The 27,575-nt window shown below is 53.0% G+C and overlaps 14 protein-coding genes across 14 annotated transcripts; 6 read left to right on the forward strand and 8 right to left on the reverse strand.

Moving 5' to 3' along the window:
• Window position 1: 1 nt before the first annotated feature.
• On the reverse strand, window positions 2–2,878 carry J4E83_006376 (uncharacterized protein; the record flags this gene model as incomplete). The annotated part of the gene is made up of 2 exons (XM_049333289.1): window positions 2–181; window positions 635–2,878. 2 exons carry the CDS (start codon window positions 2,876–2,878, stop codon window positions 2–4), a joined length of 2,424 nt encoding a protein of 807 aa, XP_049187465.1.
• Window positions 2,879–3,605: 727 nt separating this feature from the next.
• On the forward strand, window positions 3,606–5,418 carry J4E83_006377 (uncharacterized protein; the record flags this gene model as incomplete). Its single annotated transcript, XM_049333290.1, has 2 exons — window positions 3,606–4,937; window positions 4,996–5,418. The coding sequence occupies 2 exons, from the start codon at window positions 3,606–3,608 to the stop codon at window positions 5,416–5,418; spliced, it is 1,755 nt and encodes a 584-aa protein (XP_049187466.1).
• A 324-nt stretch (window positions 5,419–5,742) lies between these two features.
• On the reverse strand, window positions 5,743–6,743 carry J4E83_006378 (uncharacterized protein; the record flags this gene model as incomplete). The annotated part of the gene is made up of 3 exons (XM_049333291.1): window positions 5,743–6,172; window positions 6,223–6,658; window positions 6,713–6,743. 3 exons carry the CDS (start codon window positions 6,741–6,743, stop codon window positions 5,743–5,745), a joined length of 897 nt encoding a protein of 298 aa, XP_049187467.1.
• A 1,195-nt stretch (window positions 6,744–7,938) lies between these two features.
• J4E83_006379 (uncharacterized protein) lies at window positions 7,939–8,335 on the forward strand (the record flags this gene model as incomplete). The annotated part of the gene is made up of 2 exons (XM_049333292.1): window positions 7,939–8,226; window positions 8,276–8,335. 2 exons carry the CDS (start codon window positions 7,939–7,941, stop codon window positions 8,333–8,335), a joined length of 348 nt encoding a protein of 115 aa, XP_049187468.1.
• A 346-nt stretch (window positions 8,336–8,681) lies between these two features.
• Window positions 8,682–10,171, reverse strand: J4E83_006380 (uncharacterized protein; the record flags this gene model as incomplete). The annotated part of the gene is made up of 4 exons (XM_049333293.1): window positions 8,682–9,217; window positions 9,294–9,594; window positions 9,716–9,985; window positions 10,088–10,171. 4 exons carry the CDS (start codon window positions 10,169–10,171, stop codon window positions 8,682–8,684), a joined length of 1,191 nt encoding a protein of 396 aa, XP_049187469.1.
• Window positions 10,172–11,207: 1,036 nt separating this feature from the next.
• Window positions 11,208–11,968, forward strand: J4E83_006381 (uncharacterized protein; the record flags this gene model as incomplete). Its single annotated transcript, XM_049333294.1, has 2 exons — window positions 11,208–11,443; window positions 11,539–11,968. 2 exons carry the CDS (start codon window positions 11,208–11,210, stop codon window positions 11,966–11,968), a joined length of 666 nt encoding a protein of 221 aa, XP_049187470.1.
• A 524-nt stretch (window positions 11,969–12,492) lies between these two features.
• Window positions 12,493–13,568, reverse strand: J4E83_006382 (uncharacterized protein; the record flags this gene model as incomplete). Its single annotated transcript, XM_049333295.1, has 2 exons — window positions 12,493–13,377; window positions 13,428–13,568. The coding sequence occupies 2 exons, from the start codon at window positions 13,566–13,568 to the stop codon at window positions 12,493–12,495; spliced, it is 1,026 nt and encodes a 341-aa protein (XP_049187471.1).
• Window positions 13,569–14,753: 1,185 nt separating this feature from the next.
• On the reverse strand, window positions 14,754–16,945 carry J4E83_006383 (uncharacterized protein; the record flags this gene model as incomplete). The annotated part of the gene is made up of 2 exons (XM_049333296.1): window positions 14,754–16,354; window positions 16,618–16,945. The coding sequence occupies 2 exons, from the start codon at window positions 16,943–16,945 to the stop codon at window positions 14,754–14,756; spliced, it is 1,929 nt and encodes a 642-aa protein (XP_049187472.1).
• Window positions 16,946–18,562: 1,617 nt separating this feature from the next.
• J4E83_006384 (uncharacterized protein) lies at window positions 18,563–21,106 on the forward strand (the record flags this gene model as incomplete). The annotated part of the gene is made up of 5 exons (XM_049333297.1): window positions 18,563–18,685; window positions 18,740–19,509; window positions 19,559–19,853; window positions 19,899–20,102; window positions 20,153–21,106. 5 exons carry the CDS (start codon window positions 18,563–18,565, stop codon window positions 21,104–21,106), a joined length of 2,346 nt encoding a protein of 781 aa, XP_049187473.1.
• A 157-nt stretch (window positions 21,107–21,263) lies between these two features.
• J4E83_006385 (uncharacterized protein) lies at window positions 21,264–21,830 on the reverse strand (the record flags this gene model as incomplete). The annotated part of the gene is made up of 3 exons (XM_049333298.1): window positions 21,264–21,395; window positions 21,476–21,675; window positions 21,779–21,830. 3 exons carry the CDS (start codon window positions 21,828–21,830, stop codon window positions 21,264–21,266), a joined length of 384 nt encoding a protein of 127 aa, XP_049187474.1.
• A 415-nt stretch (window positions 21,831–22,245) lies between these two features.
• Window positions 22,246–23,394, forward strand: J4E83_006386 (uncharacterized protein; the record flags this gene model as incomplete). The annotated part of the gene is made up of 2 exons (XM_049333299.1): window positions 22,246–22,744; window positions 22,838–23,394. The coding sequence occupies 2 exons, from the start codon at window positions 22,246–22,248 to the stop codon at window positions 23,392–23,394; spliced, it is 1,056 nt and encodes a 351-aa protein (XP_049187475.1).
• A 370-nt stretch (window positions 23,395–23,764) lies between these two features.
• On the reverse strand, window positions 23,765–24,589 carry J4E83_006387 (uncharacterized protein; the record flags this gene model as incomplete). Its single annotated transcript, XM_049333300.1, has 1 exon — window positions 23,765–24,589. One exon carries the CDS (start codon window positions 24,587–24,589, stop codon window positions 23,765–23,767), a length of 825 nt encoding a protein of 274 aa, XP_049187476.1.
• Window positions 24,590–25,001: 412 nt separating this feature from the next.
• J4E83_006388 (uncharacterized protein) lies at window positions 25,002–26,198 on the forward strand (the record flags this gene model as incomplete). The annotated part of the gene is made up of 1 exon (XM_049333301.1): window positions 25,002–26,198. The coding sequence occupies one exon, from the start codon at window positions 25,002–25,004 to the stop codon at window positions 26,196–26,198; it is 1,197 nt and encodes a 398-aa protein (XP_049187477.1).
• Window positions 26,199–26,344: 146 nt separating this feature from the next.
• Window positions 26,345–27,317, reverse strand: J4E83_006389 (uncharacterized protein; the record flags this gene model as incomplete). Its single annotated transcript, XM_049333302.1, has 3 exons — window positions 26,345–27,056; window positions 27,104–27,185; window positions 27,236–27,317. The coding sequence occupies 3 exons, from the start codon at window positions 27,315–27,317 to the stop codon at window positions 26,345–26,347; spliced, it is 876 nt and encodes a 291-aa protein (XP_049187478.1).
• Between the last annotated feature and the right edge of the window lie 258 nt (window positions 27,318–27,575).

Consider the following 27,575-nt stretch of genomic DNA (forward strand, 5'->3'; position numbering starts at 1 on the left):
ATCATCCAAGCAGAGTAGTCCATTCCCTTAGTAAATCATCCACCTCGTCCACCTGACTTACCTTTTCCGTCTCATCAATGTAATTCCATGAATCCTCAGCCTCTTCATTTTCTGAAGTGTCTTCTTGACTACTTGGGGAAGAGTACTCTTCCGAGCTCTCTTGTCTCTGCCGTACAAATTGCTGTTCTCGAGCGTGAGGTAGTTTTTCAACTAGGGGTATGCGCATTAGCGATACTGCAATTAGTCTCTTGAGGAGAGTAATGAATGTTTCTGCAAGTTTCGAAAGGCACTTACGTTGCTCGTCTTCCGTCTCTGTGTCAATTGCACAAGGGATGACCTGTGGAAGACAGAATGGTCCTCTTCGTCGTTCCCTTTCCGCCCCCGTGTTCTCTCCCTCCAACACCCGGTCACGCCGCGTTTCCTCTTGCAGCTTATTGATTCCATCTCCTTCTTGCTCACGCTCAATATATTCGCCGGGATTAAAATAGAGGCTCGAGACCCTGTGGTAGCGTTGGTAGTTTTGAGGAAAGCAGGGATGAGAGGGATGAGAGTGACGGCGACGACGGGGGCGGGCAGGCGATGGCTTGCGGTGGCGGTATCGTAGGGCCCCTACACTTTCTAAGGCCATTGTCACCATTCGCTCCTCTTCTGCCCTCTCCTCATCTCGGTTCGACTCCGACTCGCGATCCGTACCCTCTTCTTGCTTGTCGCTACCGTCTTCTGCTTGCTTGTCGCTATCGTCTTCTGCTTGCTTGTCGCTATCGTCTTCTGCTGGCTTGTACTGGAACTGCCAAACTCCAGAACTAACGCCGACCAGAACACGAGAGCGGGAGCGTGACCGTTCATGGTGTCTGGTAGCTGCGCCGATGCGACCTCTTAGGCCTGCTGACTCTGGGATGTCTTCGTTGCGATCAATAGGCTTGCGTGTCCTCGACGCCCCTGACGACGCGCGTTGCCAGTGGGGTACTTTACCACTACTACGAGTCGAAGATGAATCCGTGTTCGACCCTTTCCGCTCCTCTTGCTCTTGTCGTTTTTGTTCTTCCTCTCTCTTTTCCTCTCTCATATCCTCTTTCCCTTCTTCTCTCATCCTCCTTTTCACTTCTTTGATCCTCTTTCTCGCTTCTTCTAGCCTTCTCTCTCTTCTTTCCGCCCTCTCTTCTTCCTTAGCTTTCGTTTCAGCTTGGTCGATAGGAGGTGCAATTCCGTCGTTGCGCAAATCCCATGGGTCTTGTAAGCCTGCGAACGGGGCGACCTGACTAACGGGTGAACGTCCAACGGTTAGGAATTCTGCTGTTGTTCGGAAGTGACGCGGGCGCCTCCTCCGTTCTCCTGTTTCTATCTGTTCGTTCTTGTTCTTGTCCTTCTTGGAACGTCGTTCGGCCTCTTGATTGGATTCACTAGATGCATAATGGCTGCTTTCTATCTCTTCAGATGTATATCCGTGTGAAGATAAAGGGGATTCATCTCGGGCTGACTGCGATGGCTGTACAGGTAGGCGGTCATAGCGCCTTCTAGCTGCTCTATGCATAAGATCGATTCGATCAGGTACCTCGGTTACAAGTCCACCGTCTGAAGCTTCATCCGTCTCTGTGTCGGTCCCAGTGCTAGTCTTTTGGAGTTTAGGTGAGGAAGCCGCGCGGTAACTACTTGACCTATACTCTGCCTTAGAAGACAAGCCGACAAATATGTCATCGCTTTTTGTGTTCATTGCAGTACGGTAGCCTGTTGTGGCCATCATTTCATCTCGTCTTTCGCGCTCGAGACGTACTTCCCGTTCTTCCAGCAAAGCTAGTTCACTCTCATCATCGAGCAAGCTCTCAGGAGGTTGGTAGTAAATAGCACTATGTCGTTCTCGCTTTCGCTCCAGCTCGGAGCTCTGCACCATCTCATCTCTTGACCTTTCGGGTCTCAAATCAGCGGGGCGAGATGTCCTGGGAGGCTCTACATGTGCCGCCACATCGGATACCACGGAGGAAGTGTTGGTGCGCTTCTTGCTGATTGATTGCCGAAATCTCGCATCAGTGGCATTGGCTTGAGACTTGCCAAGCAGGACACTGTCGAGATGAGAGCGAGCGAGGAAGTAAGATCCGATAGCCTTCTGATGGTGATCTGAGTGGTCATCGCCATTTACTTGTTCGGCCAAAGCAAGCTGCAGTGTCTCAATGTCTGCAAGCAAGCTTCGTACATGGTCCACGCATGTGGCAAGCGTATCGGGGTTGATTGTTGAGCCGATAGCTCCAGCAGTGTTGAAGAGGTCAGACGACGGATCAATGTCGTCTTTATCCTGTAGCGATCGATCACCATCATCAACGATAGTGCTGCCATCGCTTATACTGAAATTTCTCAGCGACTCCTCGTATTTCTTTGTGGCCTGCTTCTTGTTCTCGAGTAACTGCTTGATCTCTTCCCGGTGCTTCGCTTCAGCCTCGCGATTGTACTTCTCCGATGAAACTTGATGGGCGTGTATGAGTACCTGCATCAACAGCTCCAGCGTGCTCTTGAGCTTATCGATTTGGCTTCGGAGCAGTTCGATCTTATTGTCTTTGAAGGGCAACATCAGCCGACCCATCTTCCCTGGCTTGCCCTTGTTGATTTTCAACTCAAGTTCCGTGAAAACCGCAAAACACTCCTTGATTGTCTCGTTCGCCGTCCTGACTGCATTTTCTGAAATCAGGTTTGCAGTCTCGTCTCTCTCGAAGATGGTCCCCAGCTCTTGTATGACGAAGCTTGTGAGCTTAACTTCGTTCGCGATATCCTTGATTCTGCGATCGGCAGAAGCCACACCATCGGCATACTGGTACAGCGTCTGGGACAGCTTCAAGCCAGCGCCAGCCAGCTGCACGACACTGGCGACCAGGCCTACCACTTCCGCCATGATAGATTACATGCAGCTACGGGAAGATGTGGCTCTTAAACATGACGAAAAAAGACAACAATGGCTTGGAGAGAAGTTGCGAAATGGGAAGAACATGGTGACAATGCGATTGTAGCGTCTTCAATGTGTTGATGCCTCGAGCTAAGCGGGCTGAGTTGCGGCTGAGTGCGCGGGGTAGCACACCCCGTCTGCGCTGCACGAACACGACCCGTGATGAAACAGCCTTGCATCTCATTTCGCAAGCAGTCATCATTAAGCGCTTCATCTCGAGAACACTGCGAACATCCCACAACGCGAATAGGACTCCGAACGGGCTAACCGCGCGAAGCATAGTTTAGACCGCAAACTTGGATAGTTCGTTCGCAAGGTTCCCTCAAGCATCATCGAGCGTCAAGATCCCTGCCTGTCAGCCGTCTTTCCACTGATCGCCACGCGCTGGCTGCCCCAATTGGATGCCACACTTCTCCTGCGCCACAGAACCACGGTATGATATCATGGGGTCTTCAGCGGGCAGAGAGGCCTTGCTTCGGGTTTCGTCCTCGATACAAAGACTTCCCCACTACTGACATTGACGCACCTTGCACATACTCCCATACTGTTTGATATACATACAGTATTTTCTTATTCCAGGGTCAAGAGCTTCGACCACCGTTCCCTAGACCTGCTCTCCACGTGCTCGTCGTGATCGGGTCCCACCTGTCAACCGAATTTGGGTGTACTGCTGGCAATGGATGACGGTTTCCGACAGCCTGCCAAACTTCAAAAGCGAAAGAGTCGCGAACGACAGGAGCTTGAGCAGATGACTGGTGGCTTGAGTGGTCAACCCGCAGCCAATTCTTCGCAACCCATGTCCGGCTCCGACAACATGACGTCGGCTGAGAAGGAAAAGCGGTCGAAATGGCGCATGTCCAATCCATTCTCTTCCAAAGAGAAGGCATCGAAAGATAGTCTTAATCCTGCTCATAAAGAGGAAGAAAAGGAAAAGGCGCGCAGGGATGCCGACTCGGCGTATTACAGTAGCGAGCGCAGCAGCGCAGATCCAAGCTTCAAGAACCAAGCTCGTCCCATCTCCGGTGAACAGTACAACCATCCGCCTACGAACAACCAAGCACCTCCCGCTCACACTACACCGCCGAACGGGCAACATCAGAATACCCTTGCGCCTCCCACGCAAACGCAACAAACGCTTCAAAGCCGGTCGAGCCATGAGGATGTGGGCCGAGAGACATACCGCGATGCCGGTTCGGGGAACATCGTCACCGTCACAACCACCACCACAACGACGACGACCACTACAACCGGCCCAGGTGGCTCTACTACTGTAGAGCAGCCCCGGGGCGACAGCGTTGCTCCGTCTGAGCAAAGCGTACACACCTCTGGTCCCAGCCCACCACAGCCGGCTCCTCCTCAGCCGGACAACCACTATCATCAAGGCCCCGGTCTATCAGCGCAGTCCGCTATACCTCATAACATTACTCCACCCGTGCCTATGAGCAACAACCAGCCAGGCAACAGACTATCTCCACAAGTCTCCAACACCGACGGCCCTTCGTCCCCACCCATACCAGCGAAGAACAATATACGGCATAGAGTAGAGCTGGACTCGGTATCACCTGGAGTTCAGAGGCCGAACCCGATGGAGGAAGTTGTCAGCCCAGTCACTCCCAGCAGCCCAAACCGTGCGAACTTCTCCTACCCTGCGAGAGCACCACCTCAAGGAGTTCCACGGCAGGTGCCTGGGAATGGTATCCATCCAGACCACCAGCGGATGGACTCTCAACAACACGAGGAGGGTATCCCACCTGTACCTCCAGTTCCAGGACAACAGCAACCACCGCGACGATCGAGCATTCCTCAGATGCCCGCATATCAGCAGCAGCAATCCGGCATGCCGCCCATGCCGAGCCAACAGCCATCCAGCATACCCCCTAGCCTACAGTCCGGCATCAACACCAACCATGTCAACGATTCAGACCGCCCGGTTCCATACCGCGCTGGTCACGATCTGAACAAGCAGAGCACGATGGCGAACCTCAAAGCTGCAGCAGCAGGTATTCACGTAAGCACCACACATACTCCCACTTCTCATGCGAAACCATACTAACACCACCCTACAGGGCGCAGGAGAAACCCTCCGCGGAACCTTCAACGACACATTCGACCGCCGCAACCCCGCCGCGCACGCCAAAAACCAAGCCGTCATCGACAAAGGCCGATCGGAAATCGAAGCCGCACGCGCCCGCCAATACGCTGCCCAACAACAGCAGCAGCAGCAGCAGCAACAACCACACATGGGGAATCATACATCGGTGTCGCACCCGCAGCCACAAGGACCTACGATTGGAGCTGCACCACCGCCCCCTTCTCAGGCGGGTGTAGGCCAGTCAGCGGTACCGGGCAAGACGGCGTATCAAGGGCCGCCGGTGTCTGGATCGCAGATTGAGGGGAGGAGTGGTGGAGGTGGGAAGTTGAGTAATATTATGAAGAAGATGAAGGAGGGGCCTACGCCGAGGCAGGATGGGGCTGCCAATCATCCTTGAGGATGTGGTTTGATATGGGATTGTAATGCGATGCGATGAGTTTGTGCAGGGCCAGATACCATAGTGGATGTTTCAATACGATGATAGCAATGACTCTACTTTACTTTGGACGGAAGTGAGATGAGCAATGGGTATAAATAACCTCCGAAGTAGCATGCGTGAAGTCAGAATGGAAAGACATCAGACGGCGTTATCATGTATCACAATGTGCGAAATAGGGTCAATTGCATTATGATTCATTTATTTGACTATATTACATGCTCGTAAACTCGTAAGATGCATCATCCGCGTCAAGGTTACCTCCACTGCAACAGCGCCATTTGCTTAACCGTTAACGATAGTACCACCGTTAGCGTGAATAGTCTGCCCACTAATCGAACTGCTATCATTGCTAGCCAAGAAGACAAAGCAAGTAGCAATCTCGCTAGGCTGTGATGGCCTGCCAATCGGCGCAGTGAACTGCTTGATAGCCTCGTCGTTCATAGTAGCAGGGATGAGAGGAGTCCAGACGGGACCTGGTGCAACGGCGTTGACGCGGATACCCCGTCCGACGTACTGGTTTGAGAGACCGCGGGTGAAAGCGACGATGGCGCCCTTGGTGGAGGTGTAGTCGAGAAGGTCGGGACGGCCGACGTAGGCGTTGATGGAGGCGTTGTTGATGATGGTTGCGCCGCGCTTCATGTGGGGGAGGGCGTACTTGGAGAGGTAGAAGAAGGGGTGGATGTTTGTGTCGAAGGTGTGGAGCCATTGTTCCCTGTGCACTGTTAGTATGTGATCTCAGCAAGAAGAGGAAGTGATACGTACTCAGAAAGGTCGTGGATGTCGTTGATCATCATCTGGTAGGCGTGGTTGTTGACAAGGATATCAATGCCACCCATCTGCTTGACAGCCTCGTCGATAACCTTCTGGCAGTTCGCCCTCTCCTTCAGGTTGACGGCCAGAGTGTAGCACTTCTGTCCCTTCTCCTCTACCATCTTCTTGGTGTCTTGTGCGTCCTTCTCTTCTTCGGGAAGGTAGGCAATGAAGCTGTCGGCTCCCTCCATGGCGAAGAGAACGGCGATTGAGCGGCCAATGCCGGAGTCTCCACCGGTGATAATGGCGCGCTTGCCCTTGAGCTTGCCGGCCGCCTTGTACTTCTCTGCTCCTCCCTCGGGTGTTGGGAGCTCGTCGACCTTGGGCAGGGGGTCTAGCTTGGACTCGAGGCCGGGGGCCTGTTGGTGCTGAACATCGGGCTGGAAGCCTGTGATACCTGGTAAGCACAGGAAAGTATTTGGACGCTGTCAGGCGTGCTTACCCTGCTCGAATTGTCCCTTGTTGGACGACATGTTGTGTGGTTGTTTGTGGGTATCTCGGGATCAGTAAAGAGAATCTAAAGAAGAGAAACTGAGTGCAGTTGTTTGATTCAGGGTGAAGTTGGTGTAATTGTCGAAGCCAGCGCCGTTCAAAGTGGCACTTTTATTGACGTTCATGATTTCTTGTGACATCACAAGGCTGTCACGGCACGCTCATGTGCAAGAGTGGAGCCTGGTTTGGTAAGAGTTAGGCGGAACATCACCGAAAGATGGGACTATTGAAATGTCCATCGACGATAGAATGCCATCGGTCGATGTGTCAACGCTGGCACGAACTGGTGGGAACGGCTAACGTCGCCTCAGCCTTACCCGTAGCTTTGACGCGCTTTTTTGCACGGCCTTATGATCGATGTGTGCACTGTTTGGAGATATAGAATACAAGAACCTCAAGATGGAAACAAAACGAAGACAACAGCTCGGATTACTTACGAGAAATGCAGTCGGGGCACCTTCTGAAGCAACCCCACCAAGCTCGTCGGTCGCGACGTCATCGAGTCGATCAGACCTACAACACTTTTCCAGACTTCATCATGCCCACAACCTTATCGTAATAAAGTCAGTACCGTATTAACACCGAATACATTCTCATCCAACACCTCGGCGCCGTATTCGCAATCTTCACAACCCAGCGATGACGCCGATGAAGCTATTCAGAGGTATGACGTACTTCGCGCCCTAAAATCAGGGTCCAGCCGCGCCGCGCTATGACCTTATCCAGCCTCGGCCTCCCACCCCGATTCCAAGACCCCTAGCACCAACGGCCATCGTAACTCGCTCTTTGCATGGAACAAGCCACACCAAGGCCCGTTGTGACAAGGTAAAAAAAGCTGTTAGGGCACGTCATGCGCCACGACTCATGTAACCAGGGCACAAGCTTGTCCGGGTCCCTGCATGACGTGAGATAGACGATCGCAGCCAGATGCAGGGTGCTGGGCATGGTAGAACTTGATTTCAGGGACTTGGAGGGGAATGAGATTGCGTGGACTGGGTTTTGGGGACGGTGGGAGGACGTGGTATAAGATGGGGGTTATAGCTCGCCTTTGTGTGTTCACATCACTACACCATTCTATCTATTATAAGCTATCCATCCTAAGAGCTTCCAACTCTACAACACAACCACATCTCTACCTCATCCAAACCAAACCTACCAACGCAACTTTCAGCAATCATGCCTCTCGCCCGCCGCGCCGCTCCTCGCACCACTACACGTGCTCGCCCGTCCCTGAAGACCCGCCTGCTGGGTGGACGCAAGACACGCACCACCAAGCGCGCACCCGCGACTACCGTCACCACTACCACGACTACCAGGACCACTCGCACAACTGGCGGTCGCCACGGTCACGCTACTACTGCGGCCCCAGTCCACCACCACAAGCGCCATGCTACCATGGGTGACAAGGTCAGCGGAATGATGATGAAGTTGAGGGGTTCTTTGACTCGCAGGCCAGGTCTCAAGGTAAGAAATCGGTGTTCTTGATAAAATGTACTTGACTAACGTTATGTAGGCTGCTGGCACTCGCCGCATGCACGGTACTGACGGTCGCAACGCCCGCCGTGTCCACTAAGCTTCTCTGACGAAAGCTACGAGATAATTTCCTTTATTGTTAGCATGACGATGAGTGTACGATAGGCATGGAGATACCCGATGTTCGAGCGTTTAGCACTTAATGAATCTCATACAGTTCCAACTTCATCACTTTGAACTTGTGTTGAATGCTGTATATTTTGATCGTGATCAACAGCTATATGTGACTACTCCATGAGCTCAGCTCTTCTCGTCATCTCTGCTTGGACCTACTCCTACCGACTCGCATGTCCCCACTAGACGTGCTTATGCAGCATCTACAAGATGTTGCATGAACGCGTGATGTACGAGCACTCTGGCAAGTAAATCCGCCTATCCCGAGACCTTCAATCCTCTTCCGGCGCACGGTAGCCGTCAGGACCTCGGAGAATCTTCTCACGGAGGTCCGGTCGACCGAGCCAGGATATGTACCAGGTAGGTTGACCATGCTTGATGCGGCACTTTGTATCCCAGCGACCTCCAACGGACCGGTTGTGTTTCTCATACTCGTCGTCCAAGTTATCTCCGCGAGGTTTGCTACGGTCCATACAATCAAGGCACATGCCATTGAAGTATCCGAGCGTGTTGGACATCGCCTTGAGGACGGTGCTCTCCCAGTCGATGCTACGGCAGCGATTGCACTTCGCAGTGTACGCGTAATCGAAAGCCTTGAGGCGACGTACGACCTGGCCGATACTGGAGTAGTTGAGGACATCGTCGACTGGCCAAGCATCGCACTTGGTGAGGGCTAGCTGGTAACGACCGATAGTGGCATCCCAGCAGGAGCACAGCGAAGTCTCGGAACGAAGGATTCTGCCGACGCGCGAATAGAGTGACTTGTGAAGAGAGTTACGGAGGCCTCCGCGGGCATGGTTTAGAGGACCTGTTGATCAATGTTGGCATTCGGAGCTTTTTGGTACATGCGTGTAGATGGGCAGAAAAGAGAAGAAGAGACTTACCGACAAACATGCGCTCGTTGATGTGAAGGTGCTTGGGACCCTTGAAACCCTTCGGCGGACGCTCCTTGACGTGTCCAACATGCTCATAGGCGAGGTACTTGGTGACCCGTGCATAGCCAACAGCATGGTCGAAGATATAGCAAGGGTATGCGAGGGCTCGAGCAGTCGGAACAGTCAGGTCGACTTTGGCCATGTTCTTCTCGTACCACTTGTTGAACCAAGGCCCCAAAGTCTCTTTGATGTTGCCTTCTTGACGGGTGTCCCAGAGCGATATCGCATGCCAGACTCCCACATGCGAGACCTATCCAGCTGTTAGCACGAATAATAAGATGTCTCAGAACCGCGTTGGCAAAGCATAGCAAGGGAGCTACATACTAGTAATAAGTCAGCAAGATATCTTGAGAGCTATTCGTGGCGGCTACTCTACCCTTGAAGAGACCCAACTCTTCCAGTCGCTGCTCGGGGAGCTCATGGAGATGGGCGAGCCAGATGAGAGTACCCTCCTTGTTCTCACCGTCGTAGTCGGATGTGGCGTCACCACCGAAGGTAAGCTCTGTCTTATCCTTGCTAGCTTCGAGGAGAGCCTTCAGGTAAGGTGACTTGGCGCAGATATCTAAACTGACGAGCAGGTCTGTGACATGTTTGACGCCATCGTCATCGACAGAGCCGATGATGGTAATGCACAGGTCAGACTGCGCAAAAGGTCAGCTAGAAGTCTACATTGCCTGGATCTCTCGGCGAGCTTCGTGTTCATGGCTATTGTATACTGCAGGGCACAGGTGAAGGTCGCTTACCAAGCCAGCTTCGGTCGTGAGCACAATGTCCTGATCTTGGACCAGTGATACTGCCGGTCCTTTGCGGGCAGTGAGTCCTGGCATCGTGGGCGATTGGCTGATGCGACGGTTGTATCTGAAAGAGTCGCAGCTTGAAAATCGGAACGTGTGTAAACGCGGTAGATAGAAAGAGCAACGCTTGGCGTTGCCGCTAACAACACGCTCTCATGTGACTGGCTACAATAAAGGGCAACGACGCCCACACCGCTGAGCACAGTTGAGTAGAAGCTTCCACCTCATACAAGGAAAAAGCTGAACAGGTACTGTGCCGTCTACGTTGATATAAGAGTTGAAATTTACATATCCTCTGGGGTAATGTAGACTTCTAGGAGGCAGTTGTTCAATTTTTTCATGTATGAGGTGCTTCGGTGAACCTTGTTCTTCCAAATCTACGACTACATATCAAGTGCGCTGAAAGCATCCGCGATGTTTGACACTAGTGCGAGCATACCTTGGAGCTGCAGATATCTGTACGGACTTTACCGTATTGCGAACAACTCAAGGATGGATCTGTATAGGAACGCCACAGATAGAGTAACATGCTGACTTGATGAGATAGGATATGAAATAGTCGAGGAGAGCTTTGATGTTGCGACTGTAGAAGGAAAAGATAAGGCAAGGAAGCTTTTACTCCGTGTCAACTTGGTGGGCCTGTGCTTCACGGCCATGTTCGAGTAGAGTGACGAGAGGCGGCCAATGAAGCAAGACGCAGGCAGTGTATTGTACCAAGTAATATCAAAATATACTAGATCCATTCCGGAAAGACGCGTATTGTGTAGTACGGTGGACTCTGGAGCCAATCCAATTGGGCAAGGGACGGTCCATTGCTGGCGCTCAGGTGATTTCGCGGTCTTCTCAAGTAGTATCATGTCAGAGATGTGATTTCATGAATATGATCAGCGTAGGGTGTATGACACATCTTAGTGTTGATGAAAATGATGATGAAGTCGAGGAGCAAGTCCAGCCAGGCCATGCCCCACTAGCGCAACGATGCAAACCATGCAAACATCATCACCACCGAATCCACTGATCTCGTCCATCCATCTCCAAATCCACCGAATTGGGATTCCACCACAACACCATGCCTCCTCCACGGCTTTCCCCAGCGCTACTTCGCGCGCGACCGCAAGCGAATTACCAATGTCTCCGCCGCATCGCACCCTTCCGCCGCGCATCAACCACACCACCGCAAAGCGACATAAAGCCCGTCGTACCCTGGAAAACACCAACCAGCGTCTGGTCACCTGAGAACCTCATACCCCCACCCAAAGATGGCGAGATACTGCTTGAGCGCCGGCCAAACCGCGCATTACCACCGTATGTCCACCTTTGCACAACACCCATCCTCAGCCCATCGACCCTCCATCTACACTCCGTCTCCGCAACAACCCACTAACAAGCCCCCCTCCCAGAGTCCCACCCCTAATATCCCCGCAAATCCTCAAAACAATGCCCCTCTTCATCCTCGCCATGACCGCCTGCCTCTTCGCCTTCTTCAACTACCAAAAGCAAGAATCCTCCGTCGTAACCGCAACCCTCTACGCTTTGCGCACAAACCCGCTTGTGCGCGAGCAGCTCGGCGACGAAATCTATTTTGCGAGTAAATATCCGTGGATCAAGGGCGAGATCAACCAGCTGCATGGGCGCATTGAAATCAGCTTTTGGGTTAAAGGGACGAAGAGGGCGGGCGAGGTCAGGTTGACGTGCAGGAGGAGGGGCAGGGGTGGGCTGTATTATACCAAGGAGTATAGTTTGACCTTGGAGGATGGGACGAGGTTGGAGCTTTATGATCCGAAGGGGAATGCTATTGATCCGTTTCAGGCGATTGCTGTGGAGGAGTAGAGGAAGAGGTGGATGGAGAACATATCGTGGCTGTCATGGGGAGAGGAGCAACTCTGATGTCCGGAGTGTGTGGATTATTGGGAAGTGCTGGATGCGAAGACTGACAGCTCGAAACGTTACGGCTGTCGGCAAGCACTTTCGCAAAGCACCAAGTCAGGAAAGATCAGCGAACTCTCACGCTGTGTACCATATGTAAATATATATGCGCATCACATATCACTAAGATGCAATGACGGATCTAGTCATGAAATAGCAATACTAAATATTGCTAAGAGAGGAGTACATGCTAGTAAGAACCCCAGAAAAGAAAATACCGCTTCCAATGAAGGACAGCTCGCTCGACAGATAGGCGTCCTTCTGGAGCGTCAACGATAGTAGTCTCAAGGTGCCAAACGCCAATGCTGTGTGTAGCAGTATGCTGATGTAACAACTTAAAGAAAAGAAGAAAAAAGAAAGTGGTATCATAGTAATCGTACTCCATCCTCACAACCTCCCCCACCCCACATCCCTCCAGTCCAGTCCACCTAGAACTTCTCGTAATCCGCCTCAGGCCTCCTAACACTAGGATGATGCGCCAAATTCGGCTTAACAAGATGAGCAAACTGCGGATTCACATTCAACGGATAGCTAATCTCCGGCATGCGCGCAGTCTCCTCCTCCTGCTCCTCGCGCTGGCGCTGCCAGAACTTCTTCCTGGCGGGCTCGCCCGACGTGGTGCGTGAGTAGATGGAGCTGGAGGGGCGGTGGTGCGAGAAGAAGCTGGGTTTAGCTGGTGACTGGCTGTGGTAGGAAGGGAGGAATGACTGGCGGGCGTTGCGGAAGGCGCGGAGGGGGCTGAAGTCGAATTGCGAGAGGCGGTTTGGGTCTTCCTTTGTGGGAGAGGGGACTTGAGGGGAGCCGCAGTCGACGGGTGGGGTGCCTGTGCGCATGGGGGGTGGGCTGTTGTTGAAGTTGCTGCGCGACGAGGTGCTGCCTGTGTGGTGCGTGGTTATGGTGAAGGCTTTGTGCTTGGGGTCGTATTGGGATTGCGTCTCGGCGTCCTCGTGGAGGGTCATGGCGCCTCGTGAGCGGACCATGCGGGCGGTGATTCGCCGAGACTTGTCGCGGAAGACGAAGCTCGCGACGATGTTGAAGAAGCCGATGACGATGGCTAGGATGCCAGAGGCTACGAGGAGGCGCCAGAAAGGTAGGGTGAGCGACTCTTGGCTTGTGGCTTCTTTGTTCATGTTGCCGAGCATGTTGAGCCCGACTATCATCATCGCGCAGCCTAGAGTGACGAAGCCATGCGTGGGGCTCAGGAGTGGCCAGTTGCGGGCGTAGAAGTTGCGGAAGAGAGAGCATTCTGAGACGATGAAGAAGAGTCCGGCGATTGCGGTGATCACATGGCTCGTGGCATCGAAGAAGAAGAACTGTTGGCTGTAAGCTTTTGCGGGTCTCGAGGGTGGGTTACTAGACGTACCTTGGAGATGATAAAGGTCTTCACCAGCATGACCACGCTGCTGGCGACCACGGAAGCGAGAGCAATAATGTTCAGACCGCGCAAGACGTTGAGGATAATGTAGCCCGGACCAGCCAGGTGTTCGGCTGAGAGAAGCGCCATTTCGTTCGTGAAGAGAGAGTCGTAGGATACTGAATCGTCCAAGTTCGTAGAGAGATACAATTGGTCTGTCCAGCAGTCGCGTCGAGCGTAGGGGTAAAGAAGAGAGAGAGAGCGTATAGATTGAACAAAGTTAAGTTTACGAAGATAAAGGTAAAAGGGAGTATCCCACGCCGTCAAGGCAGCACGCCTTCAACAATAGTAACAATAACGAACAATAGAGACGTGAAGACTGAAGATAAAATGGAGAAGCAAGAACTCCACGTGAAGGAGGAGGGGAGCCTCAGGACATAATTCGCCGCTAGCCTGACCTGCCCATAGTCGCGAACCTTACAATAGAATCCAATATCGACCGTCGCGCTGGGAAAGGCTCGTCGCCTCACCTTCGAGTGGCCCAAACGACTCCAGCGACCGTAGTCGCGCCCGTACTACCGGCCCATGTGAAACGCTCCCCGCTAGACTCGGCGGGAACGGCACTGCGAGAGGGCGGCCCAGTCAATCATTTCGCAGCGAGCAGACTCGGCTGCGAAATTGTTGCAAGGCATCGTACAGGGTCAACGTGGGGTTTTGGCGTCCAGCCGATGAGGCGCGGTTTGGTCGAGGTGTGGCAGTCGCGTAATGATTGGTGTTGACGCCTTGAAACGCGCTCGCGTAGCCGCAAGGGCCGTGTTTCAGAGCTAGAAACATCCGCACGCCATGGGCTGCACCACCGCGGGCGGCAAGACATAAGCGGGCCTTCAATCGTTGGTAGCCCGTCCGTCCAATGTGAGGCGCCACAGTCTGGGAGTCGTTGTTTTGGGGTGCTTGCAGTGGAGATGGAAGGCGCGAGACTGGCGGGTACACAGGGCGCCAAGCGAGGGTCTGTCAGCAACGGAAGTTTGTTCGAAGTGCGCTCCACATGCTCGTCCTTGATCAAACCATGATCGGCTTCTAGAGTCGTGTAAAGGGCCGGAGACAAGATGTTTAGTCACCACAGAGGATGTATGGGTCACACATGCCCAATCGATGGTAAGGAAAGATAATCATATTGCAGTCCAAGAACGATAGGGTATAATGCGGTAAAAGATCATACAGTGCGCCGAGAACCGATGGTTCAGTTGATGGTGAGCTCTCCCCCAAACACTTTGCCCACTCGATATGCCTGCCGCGACCGGGGCAGTCGACCATTAACCTATAAAGATTGTCAGTTCATTGCTCTCTTACCCTGAAAGACTGGGTATGGTGACTTACCAACGTGGTATTCCGAAAAACCAGCTCGTTGCCGTCACTGAAAGGGCGAGTATTGGTCGGAAGATTGAAGACCTGTAACAAAGACTGGTTCTCATCGCGATCGTTCGGAGCAGAGTTGCGATCCGCCGTCGATCTCTCCGTTGTGTGGTGAGGCTTCCATGCACCTTCGCTTTCATCATGAATATCCTCCCGCCCGTATTTTCGCACGTGTGCCAAACGCCAGTTCGCGCCAAAGAATTGCTTCCGTGATGGCCTGGCCTTGATCTCTTCAATCTTTGCAGCCTTCTCTTCCGAAGTCATGGTCTCAATGGAGGGCACTGTGTTGTGCGAATATGCACTACGGAAGTCCGTTCCGCGTTGGGCCTCCAGATCGTCGGAAGGCGCCCTTGTTGGACGTGAGACAGTAGCACGCTCGAACGGGTTGAATCCTGGTTCAGCATCTGTAGTAACCTCCTTCATCAATGGTGGCGGTAGGTAATCGTGAGTTATAGCATTCCGACGGCTTGGTGCACTCTTGATAGCTCTGGTAATTCTTCTCTTGGGTTGAGTTGGTTGTTCATCCTGGATTTCCTCGTGTTGCACGACATTGTCCGATGCAGCACGCTGTAGTGTGCTCTTCCTAGCCTTCCCGTGACCGTCCTGGGGTCCCGGTACTGGAGCCAAAGGAAGATACTCGTGGTACTCTTCCTCGTATTTCGCCCTATTGGCTGTGCTGGTGAAGTTGTACACAACCCGTTCATATGGCCGTCCTGAAGGCTTCACGCCGTAGAACTCAGGTTGATGGGAGAGAACTGACTTAAGACTCTTCTCCCAGGCGCCTTGGCCTTTGTTCAAGTAGGAGAATCTCAAAGCCAGCCAGTCGATTATCTCCAACGCGGTCATACCTGTGCCTTGTGCACACACCAAGGCTATCCTAGCTAAATCGCGGTTTGTGTGACGCTTTGTTGGTATAGACGGACCTGAGTGTGCTTCGGTTGGGCTTTCAGAGATAATGGAATCTCTTTCAACCGTCTCATTCGACTTTGAAACCGCTGACTCTTGTTCCTCGGCCGCTGCAGGGGCAGCTCGATCCGGCAAACCATTGGTAGAAGGGTGCTTAGGCGACATGTGCGTACCCACTTGGGTAGGTTCAGGAACAGTGGATGCCGGATTCCGAGATTGGTTTTCTCCCAGCAGATCTGAACTATGTGTTGAGCCGGAACGAAAAACATGCGGACCGGACATTCCTGCTAAGTCGTCGAGATCTGACGTCTCAGCGGGTTGGACAGAGCGCTCTCGCGGCTGATTGACCCGTGATACTGATGCGCTGTTGGACGATGAACTTTCCAGGTTTATCTCATTGAGTCTTGAAATCGTCTTCTGGCCAAGAGTTTCAGCATTCGACCAAATTCCTATCGGCGCACTCCGCTCAAGTGAGGTGTTTTGTGACGCGACCAAGACATCTGGAGCTGGAGTATCTGCGGAAGATAAGCCAGGCAGATCATCGTCACGAATCTTTCCTATATCCGGCAGGATGTTTGTCCGATCCGGGTCGAACCAGGGCATGGAGCTGGTTTTGGCTGTTATTGAACTAGGCTTATCCTCTGACATCGGCGGAACACGTGTTGAGGAAACTATTTCCACTTCATGATTACCTAATCTTGCAGCTGATGGATGACTGATCAAATTTGACGAGCTCGTTGGTCTGAGTGATGCATGACGACGAGCGGTGTCGACATCCGGAGTCTCAGGTATCTCTTGTCGGCCCGTTTCTGCAATGCGTAATTTTGTGCGACAACCGGGACTATACATCGATCAGACTTGTCTGGAATAAAACATGTACCCACGTACCACTGAGCATCTTTCTCTCCGGCCTTGACTAATGCGGTCTGTTTTCGACAGCCCGAGCAAAGAGCTGTGAAGGGGACCTGGTTTTGGGTGTGGCTCAGATAATCGAGGGCCAATGCATACTCATCATCTTGAGTAGAAGTGTCCTGTTGGGACACACGGGCGTTAGGGAGTTTTTCTAATGAATGCTCGGGTATAGAACTGTCAAACTGGCTCGACCGTTGTGATGGTGTGTTCGGAATCTCTGTACGCTCGAGCAGCTTTAGTTCAAGTGGCTGAGATGTGCCCACAAGATCCTTGGGTTTATTCAGGTTGACAGACATGGCAGCACTCGGAGTGGTTAGGGCGATCTCAGGCTCCACACGCTTTTCAGGAATGACCCCTGGGACACGATCGGGCGCGGCATTTGGAGCTCGGTGGGCGAATCTCGGTTTCAACAATTCTCTCACGACAGAGTGACTAGCGGGGGCCGGTGCTAGGGACACGCTAGAAGGTTTACGTGTTCCGATATCACTCAAGCATGCTGAGCATCGCCATTGTAGCCTGTCTTCTTTAGCCTTTATTTATCACGAAGGTGTGAGCACCTTACGCATCAGCACCCGGGGCGAGCGGAGGCTTTCGACAGCTATCATGGTATGATCTAGAGCATCCCGAGCATGCGACTATCGGGTTATAGCTCGTGGCACTGGATTTATCACAGATGAGACAGGTAGCTTTAGGAAATGAACCGGACTTCAAGGGCTTTCTTGATTGAGATACATGGCGTCTTCCTGAGATATCGCGGGCGTTCCGGTTTACATGTGGTTGAGGAACAGTTGGTCCTGGGAACGATTTGGAGACCGGTATTATGCCCGCGTTCCGGTTGCTTTGCGCAGTCGAGGTGGCTACAACGTGTTCACTAAAGCTATAGTACTCGTCAGTATGGTTAAGTATTCCTCAACATCCTCCATACCTGTGCGTGACTGCGCTAGGGTCAGTCGAAAGACCTGCCTTTCGAATCGTTGAGTTGGGCTTGCCGGATGTTGTACGTTGACGCTTCAGTGGAGGCGGTGATATCACACTCTTTCGGCGCGGCTGTGCGTGACTTTGGCTCAAGGTGGGAGGCTTCTCTGAGACTTCCTTGTCGACAATGCCAGGCCGATCATGATGTGGCAGCTTGAGACGAGGTTCAGAAGGCGCCTGTTGTTCGCTCTCATGATGTTCCATTTGAAATGTTGGACGGAGGTAGAAGGCTAGCACCTGCAATAGTACATGAATATTAGCGGGTACTTTTAAATCATCGTTGAAAAAGTCAATCGACAATGAACGAGGTGGATCCGTTCTGTTCAGTTTGTTTGTTGCATGGCAGCATTTCGCTGCACTGGAGGCTTCCACTTTGTTTCTTCAACGGGCAAGCACGCGCAAACAGTGAAGGCCGCGACATACTAGGCCACGCAGCAGGCGCAAAGGCAAACCATCTCAGTGTTCTCAGCGATCTAACCTTTTACCAATGGTCATCATGGGAGAAAGGATCCGTGTCAGGTGTCAGTACATGGGTACTTACTGGCTGTATGGTTCAGTCCGCTGACCCGACTCGGAGTAGAGTGGGCTTAGTCCGGAGAGACGCGTCTAGGACAAGGTGCCGCTTCCGCGCGACATACGGGAGAAGACGATGTGAGGACAGCCTGCGAGCAGCCATGCGGAGTTTGTGATTTCTCATGCGTATGGGTGAGAGAAGGATGCGAGGTGGCAGGTAAAAGCGAGAGTGCGCCGTTGTTGTGTCATCCGGTGTTGAGGACGGAAAGAATCAAGGGCGCCAGGGCTGTGCGTTGAGCGTGGATCGCGCTATCACGTGCCGATGATCCGGTGGGGCAGGCGCATCTGGCCTCTACGTGCACTTGCATGTGCTTGCTGTACAGATTCACCAAGTTTACAGCAGCGCATTATTCCAAGCCGCTGCTATGAATTTTCTCAAATCAGCGGTCGCGTCTGCGATATCGCAAGGCCCGGCCTTTGGTTACACGTTTGGGGATCGGGTCGATTTGAACGACTCCATCTGGACACTGCACAACGGCACAAAGCGAGTATGGCCCGGTGGTCTGCCTGTGCGCGAACGCTTGCTAACGTACGCCTGCTAGGAAGACGGCTCCAAATGCAGCATCTTCTCCTTCGACATAACCGCCAACAAGTCGCGACTGCCCCTCGCTCGCAATGCGCTCCGCAAACTACGCACCCTGCGTCATCCAGGAGTCGTGAAGGTCTTGGACACGGTAGAGACGGAGACATATATCTACATCGCGACCGAACGACTAAGCCCACTCAGCTGGCATGTTAAGAGGAAGAGTCTGACAGAAGAGACCACGAAATGGGGGCTACACAACATTGCGAAGACGCTCAAGTTCGTGAATGCCGATGCTGCGTCGATTCACGGCTGCATCCGCCCAGCATCGATATTCTTCAGCGAAAGCGGCGAGTGGAAGCTTGGCGGCTTCGATGCGCTGAGCTCTGTGAAGGAAGACGATTCCATAATACCGACCTACGGTGGTCTCATACCAGATGCAGGACGGTACATGGCTCCTGAAGTTTCCAAGGGAGGGTGGGAGGTCGTCAAGCAGAACCCGACACACGCCGTAGATGCATACAACTATGGTATCCTTATCTTCGAGGTCTTCAACGGCAGCTACAACAGCAGCGACCAGCTAGGGCAAATGAAGAGCATTCCACCAAGCATGCACCAATCATACAAACGCCTCCTCAACCCAAACCCAAAGTCGCGTATGAGCGTGGGCCAGTTTTTGGATCAGGGAAAGCGCATCGGAGGCTTCTTCCAAACACCATTGATTCAAGTGACGGACGACATTGAGAATCTGGGATTGAAAGCTGAGGACGAGCGGAATGAGCTACTCGGGTAGGTGGTTCCAGAATCCATTTCCAACCAGTATGCTGACCGATCATAGGAAGCTCGATGCGGTCGCGGACGACTTCCCGGCGGATTTCTTCAAGATGAAGGTACTTCCTGAACTACTGAAGTCTGTCGAGTTTGGAGGGGGAGGTGCCAAGGTATTCAGTACTGTCATGCAAATAGGACAGAAGCTTTCGGACGAGGAGTACGAAACTCAAATCACACCGGTTGTTGTACGGCTTTTCGCAAACCCAGATCGAGGGATACGGGTCTGCTTGTTAGACAACCTGCCGCTCATGATCGACCATCTACCTCAGAAGCTTGTGAACGATAAGATCTTTCCCCAGATGGTGAGCGCCACTTCAATTTCCTGAATGAAATACTAACATCATCAGGTGACTGGCTTCTCGGACATTGCACCGGTAGTGAGAGAACAGACAGTGAAAGCTATTCTTACTGTGGTACCCAAGTTATCAGACAGAACAGTGAATGGCGAGCTTCTTCGCCATCTAGCAAAGACCGCAAACGATGAACAGCCCGGTATTCGGACCAACACTACAATCTGTCTAGGAAAGATTGCGCGGAACTTGGGAGCTAGCGTGCGTCTTGATACATTCGACGTGCAAAATAGACACTAACATATTGACAGAGCCGAGCCAAAGTCCTCGCAGCAGCTTTCTCTCGCTCTCTACGTGACCCGTTCGTACACGCTAGAAACGCTGCGCTGCTTGCACTGGCCGCAACAGCCGATCTCTTCACGGAAGATGATTGTGCGACCAAGCTCCTTCCTATCATGTGTCCTTCATTGGTAGATAAGGAGAAGCTCATTCGCGACCAAGCACAGAAGAGTGTTGACATCTACATTGCACGGATCCGCAAATTCGCGGTCACAATGCCGGATACCGTGTTACCATCACCAGGTCTCGCCGCTGGCGGGGGACCTACCCCACGAATCGGGACACCTGCAAACGATACCTCGTGGGCCGGCTGGGCCATTTCAAGCTTCACAAACAAGTTAGCATCTACAAGCGGCGAGATGCAGGCCAACTCTGTAACCAATGGAGCAGCGGATCAAAGATCGTCGTCTGTACCACCAGCTACCACAACAACTAGCAAACCACCAGTCCCTGTAGCAACAAAGCCCGGAATGACTCTTCATAGCGCGAAGAGTACCGCCTCAATTCCTACCATCAAATCACCAGATCCAGCAGCGGCGTTTCATGACGAGGCAGAAGACTTCAACAATGACTGGGGCGGCTTCGCTGACGAAGAGGAAAAACCGCAAGACGAAGAGGACCCATGGGGTACGCCAGCCGTATCAAAGCCAGCATCTACCACGTCATACGATGACAAGGGCGAGCCTGACTTCGCAGGATGGTTGGCAGCTCAATCGAACGCGAAGAAGCCTACAAAGAACGCTCTTCCTAAGGGTCTCGTCAAATCAACAGCACCAGCAGCAAAGGCAGCAAGGCCAGCGGTTGGAAGCAGGTCAAGTACGACAGGAACGACGAGAAAGGTCATCGTGCCGCCTAAGAAAGAGGTCAAGAAAGAAGAGCCGAAAGCTGAAGAAGAAGAGGAAGGTTGGGGTGATGCCTGGGATTAATAAGGTATCTCGCAAATGATGTCGATTGTTCAGCATAGCGACGGCGTCTTTGAGATGGGCTGCACCTGATAGATCTCATTGCAAGATCGTATGACTAGTTTTAGAGATTACAATCTTAGGGATACATAATGTTACAAATGACGGCGTTTGTCGAGCTCTATGCTTTCTTCTCTTCCTTTTCCCGCTTGCCGAATGTGTAGGCTAGACCGCAACCTGCTACGTTGATGGCGCAGAGAGCGAGTGAGCCTCCTCTTACTATGCCGCGAGCGCTGAGCTTGTTCTTGATGCCCTGGGTTTGGTTAGATTTTGCCACTCTCAATGTAGTCCGATGAAAGAATTCTTGGACGTGGAGGGATAGTTCAAACGTACCTGACTTCTCCGCATAGCAAGCAATGCATACAACCCACTCCATGCAGCCGTGATACCAGCAGCATCGGTCTTGTAGTTGCTCAAGTTCAGGTAGGAGGAGAAGAGCAAGACGGGTGTGAACGTCATGGGAAAGAACTGGAATGGACGAGCATGTTGGGCTGTGATTAGGGTGGCGAGGAGTGTTGGCGGTACGGAGTTCTCTGTACAAAAAGGATTGAGTTAGTGACCTTGCCTCGATATTTGTACAAGACAATGTGAGGCACGTGCGACAAGGTGAATCAGGAAGTGACAGGATGGACGTACCTCCCCAATTCCTCAGCGATTGCAGCATGGAGGCTTTCGGTTGTTCGGGCATCGTGGAGTTCGTGTGCGCTAGAGAAGGGCGTACAAGAATTGACCGATGGGTGAATATGTCCAGTGCTCAGGAACAAATGCGCGCAGAAGGGTACATGGGTTGAGATTGGGTGAAGACCATGACGTTGGTCCGGCAAGTGGACCGCCCGCCCGTGCCAACCCAGCACATGGAAACTGGCCTCCGGGACTCGCGAACTTCGACAGACAACAGATAACGCTTTAACGTCTAATACAACCACAACCCCGTCACGGGACGATATTCAATTCACGCACACCCATCGCCATCACCGCTACATCATCACCAGCCGGCCACACTTGCGCATCGGCCTCCCACCCCCACCGCTGCCTGCCCCGGCAGCACAATCTCCCACCACAACACACCGATACCCCACAAACCGCCTCTCACACACGACACAATGTCAGGCAAAACCTCGGGCTCCGACGCCAAATCGCGAGACCACCACGACGGCAGCGCCGGCCGAGCCTTCACGGTCGAGCAAAAAGCCGCCGTAATACGCATCAAATCATGCGCGCCAACCGCCTACTACAAGATCCTCGGCCTGGAAGAAGTAAAAGCCAGCTGTTCAGACTCGGACATCAAGAAAGCGTACCGCAAGCTCTCCCTCCTCACGCATCCGGACAAGAACGGGTACGACGGCGCGGACGAGGCGTTCAAGCTGGTCAGCAAGGCGTTCCAGGTGCTGAGCGATCCGGATAAGAAGAAGAAGTACGATCAGTTTGGCGGGGATCCAGATGCGCGGTTTGATCCGCGGGCGCATGCGAGTGCGAATGGAGGGGGTGGTGCGAGTCCGTTTGGGAATGGGTTTGCGAGGAGAGGGGGTGGGTTTGAGGAGGAGATGACGCCTGAAGAGTTGTTTAGACAGTTCTTTGGGGGTGCGTTTGGGGGGCCTTTTGGTACGTTTTCCTCTGCCCAGAAACCTCGGTCTTGAATTGTCGAGGTTATACTGCACAACAAGAAGACGACAACAAACTAACACACCACCACAGGCGGCATGGACACAGGCCCAGGATTCGTCTTCAACCTCGGCGGCGGCCCCGGCGTCCGCGTCCACCAATTCGGCGGCGGCCGTCCGCGCAGACGCCCCGGCACCGCCGTCCCCCCCGGCAGCGAAGGCCAACAAAACCTCTCCTCCGCTTTCGCCAACCTGCTCCCCCTCCTCTTCCTCTTCGTCCTCCCCCTCCTCTCCTCCCTCTTCTCCGGCTCAACCTCCACCTCCGCAAGCCCCAACCTCGTCTTCGAAACTCCGCGCTCCCCCAACACACTCAAGCGCGTGTCCACGCGGATAAAGATAGATTACTACGTCGACCCCAAGGAAGTGCATGATTACACGCCGAAGAAGTGGCGCAAGTTGGATGATATAGCTGAGAATCAGTATGTGCATATTACGAATACGAGGTGTCAGAATGAGAGGGTGAGGCAGAGGAGGGCGATGGAAGAGGCACAGGGATGGTTTAGTGTTGATCAGGAGGCTATGAATAAGGCGCGGAATATGGAGTTGAAGAATTGTAATAAGTTGAGGAAGTTGGGCGTGGATGTTTACTAGATTAGGAGATGGTTAGGATGAATGCGTTCTGGTTTTGACGAGGGATAGACTTTGTCGTACGTTTGGCTGTACGTATCTCGATGTTGAGAGATGGGAGGAGAGGTTCTTAGAGACAGTTGTTCCGGGGATATAATTGACTCTCAGATGGACGCATGGCGCATGGAGGCGTATGGTAGCGTCGACTGCGCGTTACAGGCGCAGGATTCCCTTCTTGAGCGAAATTAACTCTATTCCCGTTCGCGTTCATATATATACATCTATCCATACTCATCAACATCAAGATCCTGTCTATACCCCACTCCAAGTCAACTAATCATACATATATACAAAATCTATCCTACAACCCCCATCTCTCCCCCGTCTTCCATCCCTAAAACCCCCAAAACCTCGCAATCCTCATCTTAACCCCCTCCCAACTATTCAACTTAGGCCTAACATCCAAATAAAAATTCAACGCCTTCCCCACCTTCCCCTCATCCCTGCCCGCATAAAAATCAATCACATACTCAACCTTCGTCCCACACCGATCCACCACCCAATCATGTCTATCAAACGGCGGCTGATACCCCATCAAACTCTTCCACCTTGCCCGCGGCGTTAAACTCGTGCTCATCCCAGAGAAACTCGCCAATTTAGGCCCGCCGCATTTCTCAGCCCCGCGCCCGCTTTCCCAGCTCTTGATCTCGTGCCATGCGCGTTCGTTGACGGCGTTGTGGATGGGCACTATGGTGCGCATGTCAGGGGCGGAGGGGTCGTAGGATTTGCGCCGCATGGCGTCGAAGAACATTTGCTCGGACGGGTAGATCCAGTTTCCGGTTTTTTTGTCGGAGCCCGTGTCGCGCTCGTTGTTTGCTGGTCGTGCATTGGGTGCGGGTTGTGTTGCGATTTGGTCTGGTAGGGCGCGTGGTATTGTGCTTACTTCGCGGTCGGTGCCGAGGCGTATTTGCGAGAGGATGCTTGTGCTGCTTGGGGGTGGGGAGGTGGTGCTTTGGTCGAGCGTGGAGGAGTCGCAGGATTGCTGGACGGCGGATTGGGAGGGTGCTGGCGCGGCGGAGGCGGCGGCGGGTGTTGGGATGGGTGTGCTATGGGGATTTGGTGGTGTGGTGCCGTTTTGGGCGCGGGCTTGGGCGAGCCATGCTTCGCGTGTCTTGTGGTCGACGGGGCAGGCGGCTGCGGGGTCGTCTTGCGAGGACATTGTGGTGGAGATGTGTGAGGTTGGTTTTGTCGGGTTCCGAGAAACTCGGGATGGTGACGGAAGCCATCGAGAAATGTTGGGCACGGGCCTTTGCGGGAATCAGGTGCGTCTGATTGGCTGGCCTTCAACTACCGCACTCCACCGCTTTGGACAGCGTCAAGGTGTATGTCTTTCTACCACCGGAGAATAATCTGTAGTAGACGGTCAATTTCATGATATAACCTGTCTAACCTGTCATCGCGCAAGTAATTCCGCTGTCTCGAGTCACTGTCCTAGATCCGCGCTTTCTAGACCGCATCCAACTAGACCCTGCATATAAACATTAAACCCCACCAAGCCCCCTTGACTTTCACCGCTACCCTCTGTGTTTTGCTTCTTTCCCTCCCTTCCTTCTCTTATAGCAAGCGTCAAAATGTCCGACATCCACCGTGCCAGCACCACCGCCCCGGTCAACATCGCGGTAATCAAATACTGGGGAAAGCGCGACCCCAAGCTCAACCTCCCCACCAACTCCTCCCTCAGCGTCACCCTCGCGCAGTCCGACCTCCGCACCCACACCACCGCGTCGTGCTCGTCCACCTACCCGAAAGAAGACACGCTTCTCCTCAACGGCCAATCGCAGGATGTTTCTGGTGCTAGGACACAAGCGTGCTTCAGGGAGCTGAGGGCACTGAGGAAGCAGCTCGAGGAGAAGGACTCTAGCCTCGCTAAACTCGCCGACCTACCTCTGCGCATCGTTTCCGAGAACAACTTCCCCACCGCCGCTGGACTGGCTAGTTCGGCTGCCGGTTTCGCTGCTCTTGTCCGCGCAATTGCAAACCTCTACGAGCTCCCCTCTTCGCCGACCGACCTCTCCCGCATCGCGAGGCAGGGCTCTGGCTCCGCGTGCCGATCGCTTTTCGGCGGATATGTAGGCTGGGAGCAAGGGTCCGCCTCGGATGGTAGTGATAGTGTGGCTTTCCAGGTTGCGCCTGCGAGCCACTGGCCCAACATGCGGGCTGTTATCTTGGTTGTTAGCGCGGCCAAGAAGGGTGTGTCAAGTACCTCTGGTATGCAGATCACTGTTGCTACATCTAGCCTCTTCCAGTCAAGAGCTACCGAGACGGTCCCAAAGCGCATGAAGGAGATGCAGAAGGCTATCCAGGACAAGGACTTCGAGGCCTTTGGCAAGCTTACCATGATGGACAGCAACTCTTTCCACGCTACTTGCCTCGATACCTTCCCTCCGATCTTCTACCTGAACGATGTCTCCCGAGCGGCTATCAAGGTTGTTGAGAGCATCAACGCTGCGGCTGGCAAGATCATCGCTGCGTACACCTTCGATGCGGGCCCAAACGCTGTTGTGTACTACCTTGAGGAGAACGAGAAGGAGGTTGCCGGTCTGTTCAAGCAGATCCTGAATGAGAAGGATGGATGGCAAGGCGAGAGGGGTCAAGCTGTTCAGGCCAACGCCGATGCGCTCGAGAAGGTCAAGTTTGACGCCGGTCCCGCTATCACATTCTTGGAGGAGGGTGTTAGCAGAGTCATCTTGACAGGTGTTGGTGAAGGTCCAGTCAAGACTGAAGAGAGTTTGATTGATGAGAAGGGCGAACCCATCAACAGCGCATAGAGCGCTTATTACTACCTAAACGCCGAATGTTGAGTAGATACCCGTATATAGAGCAGTGCCAGTCAGGCAGATGACAACCGAGGTAATGACCACCTTCGATCCTCCATGTTTTTGTTGAGCCATCTCATCATGTTGAGATCCTTCTCCTAATGTAGCCGGCCCAATACAAGCTTCTTGGGGTCAAGCCATAATTTGGAAGGACAGGAACCCTTGTCACCATCTTTCGCATGCTCATGATAGGTACAGTAGTCCATGTTGAAGATGCCCGAAGCCTCATTGCCACCCTTCTTACGTTCAAGACTCACCCTCTTGAAGAAACGTACGAGGAACTCCTTCGATAAGTTGTTTGCCATACTTGATGCTTCGACACTGTCATCCATAGATGGCCCATCCATGTAATATCTATCCGCGAGATAGTCCAGAAGAGGATCGGTTGGTGGTAGATTGTCGAAAGCGTAGATGATGTGATGGTAGCGCCAAGCGGCCGACCTGATAATCTGAGATCCCATAACGATCCTCCTGTTCATGACTGTCCGCAATGCTGATACCGCAAACCTATCGGCAAATACGTAGAGCTTGATAAGCCAGTCATTGTCTTTGATGAAGCCGTTCGCGTACGTGATTTCGGGGGCGGGAAGAGTCTGGGTATACAGCCACTCCAAGAATAGATTGAAGACGCCAGGCTCAATGTCGACAAGCCGTACCACTCCGTCTTCACTCTCTCTCCATGACCCACTGAGTGCTTTGGTGAAGTAATCGGAGTAGTGTGTCAAAAAGAGCCTCTGGACATGGTACTTGATCTTGGTTGGGCCGACCTCGATGATAACGTTGACGGGAGTCCCTCGTTGTGCTGCAACACTGGACATATGTTAGATTCCATTCACATACCAATGGCGGTTGCATACCTGTGCCAAAGTGGCCCGCTCTTGTGGAGAGCTGGTCCGTCCTTGGGAACGAGGCTCTGCATAGCGAAAGATGAGGGTAGGACTGTGATGGGAATCAGAAAAGTAGCAAGAGAGGCGGTGCGTCGTACTTACCCCCGCCGAGTCCCAGGTGGCGATTTCCGGACGAGGCACTCTCTTCAGCAGCCCGGATGGCGTTGGAAAGGTTCGTGAACATACGAACGGCGTCAAGATAGAGACGTCAGCTGGTACTCAGTTGTCGGAGGTTGTGTGAAGTGAGAGAAAGTTTCGTAGCGCGGCTTCTCGTTGAGGTGAGTCCTGGCCAAACACGCACGTGGAGGAAGGAGCGAGCAACCGACGCAGGAAGGACACGCAATAGTGAGAGAGGGAATGTTGAACATCAATTAGATACGACATGGCTAACAAAGTGCCACCTTATGACATAAAATAAACGACCAGACTGCATATTTGGCAA

The sequence above is a fragment of the Alternaria metachromatica genome, assembly GCF_023757995.1.
Source record: "Alternaria metachromatica strain BMP 0045 chromosome Unknown scaffold_14, whole genome shotgun sequence".
In the NCBI taxonomy this organism is placed as follows: Eukaryota; Fungi; Ascomycota; class Dothideomycetes; order Pleosporales; family Pleosporaceae; genus Alternaria; species Alternaria metachromatica.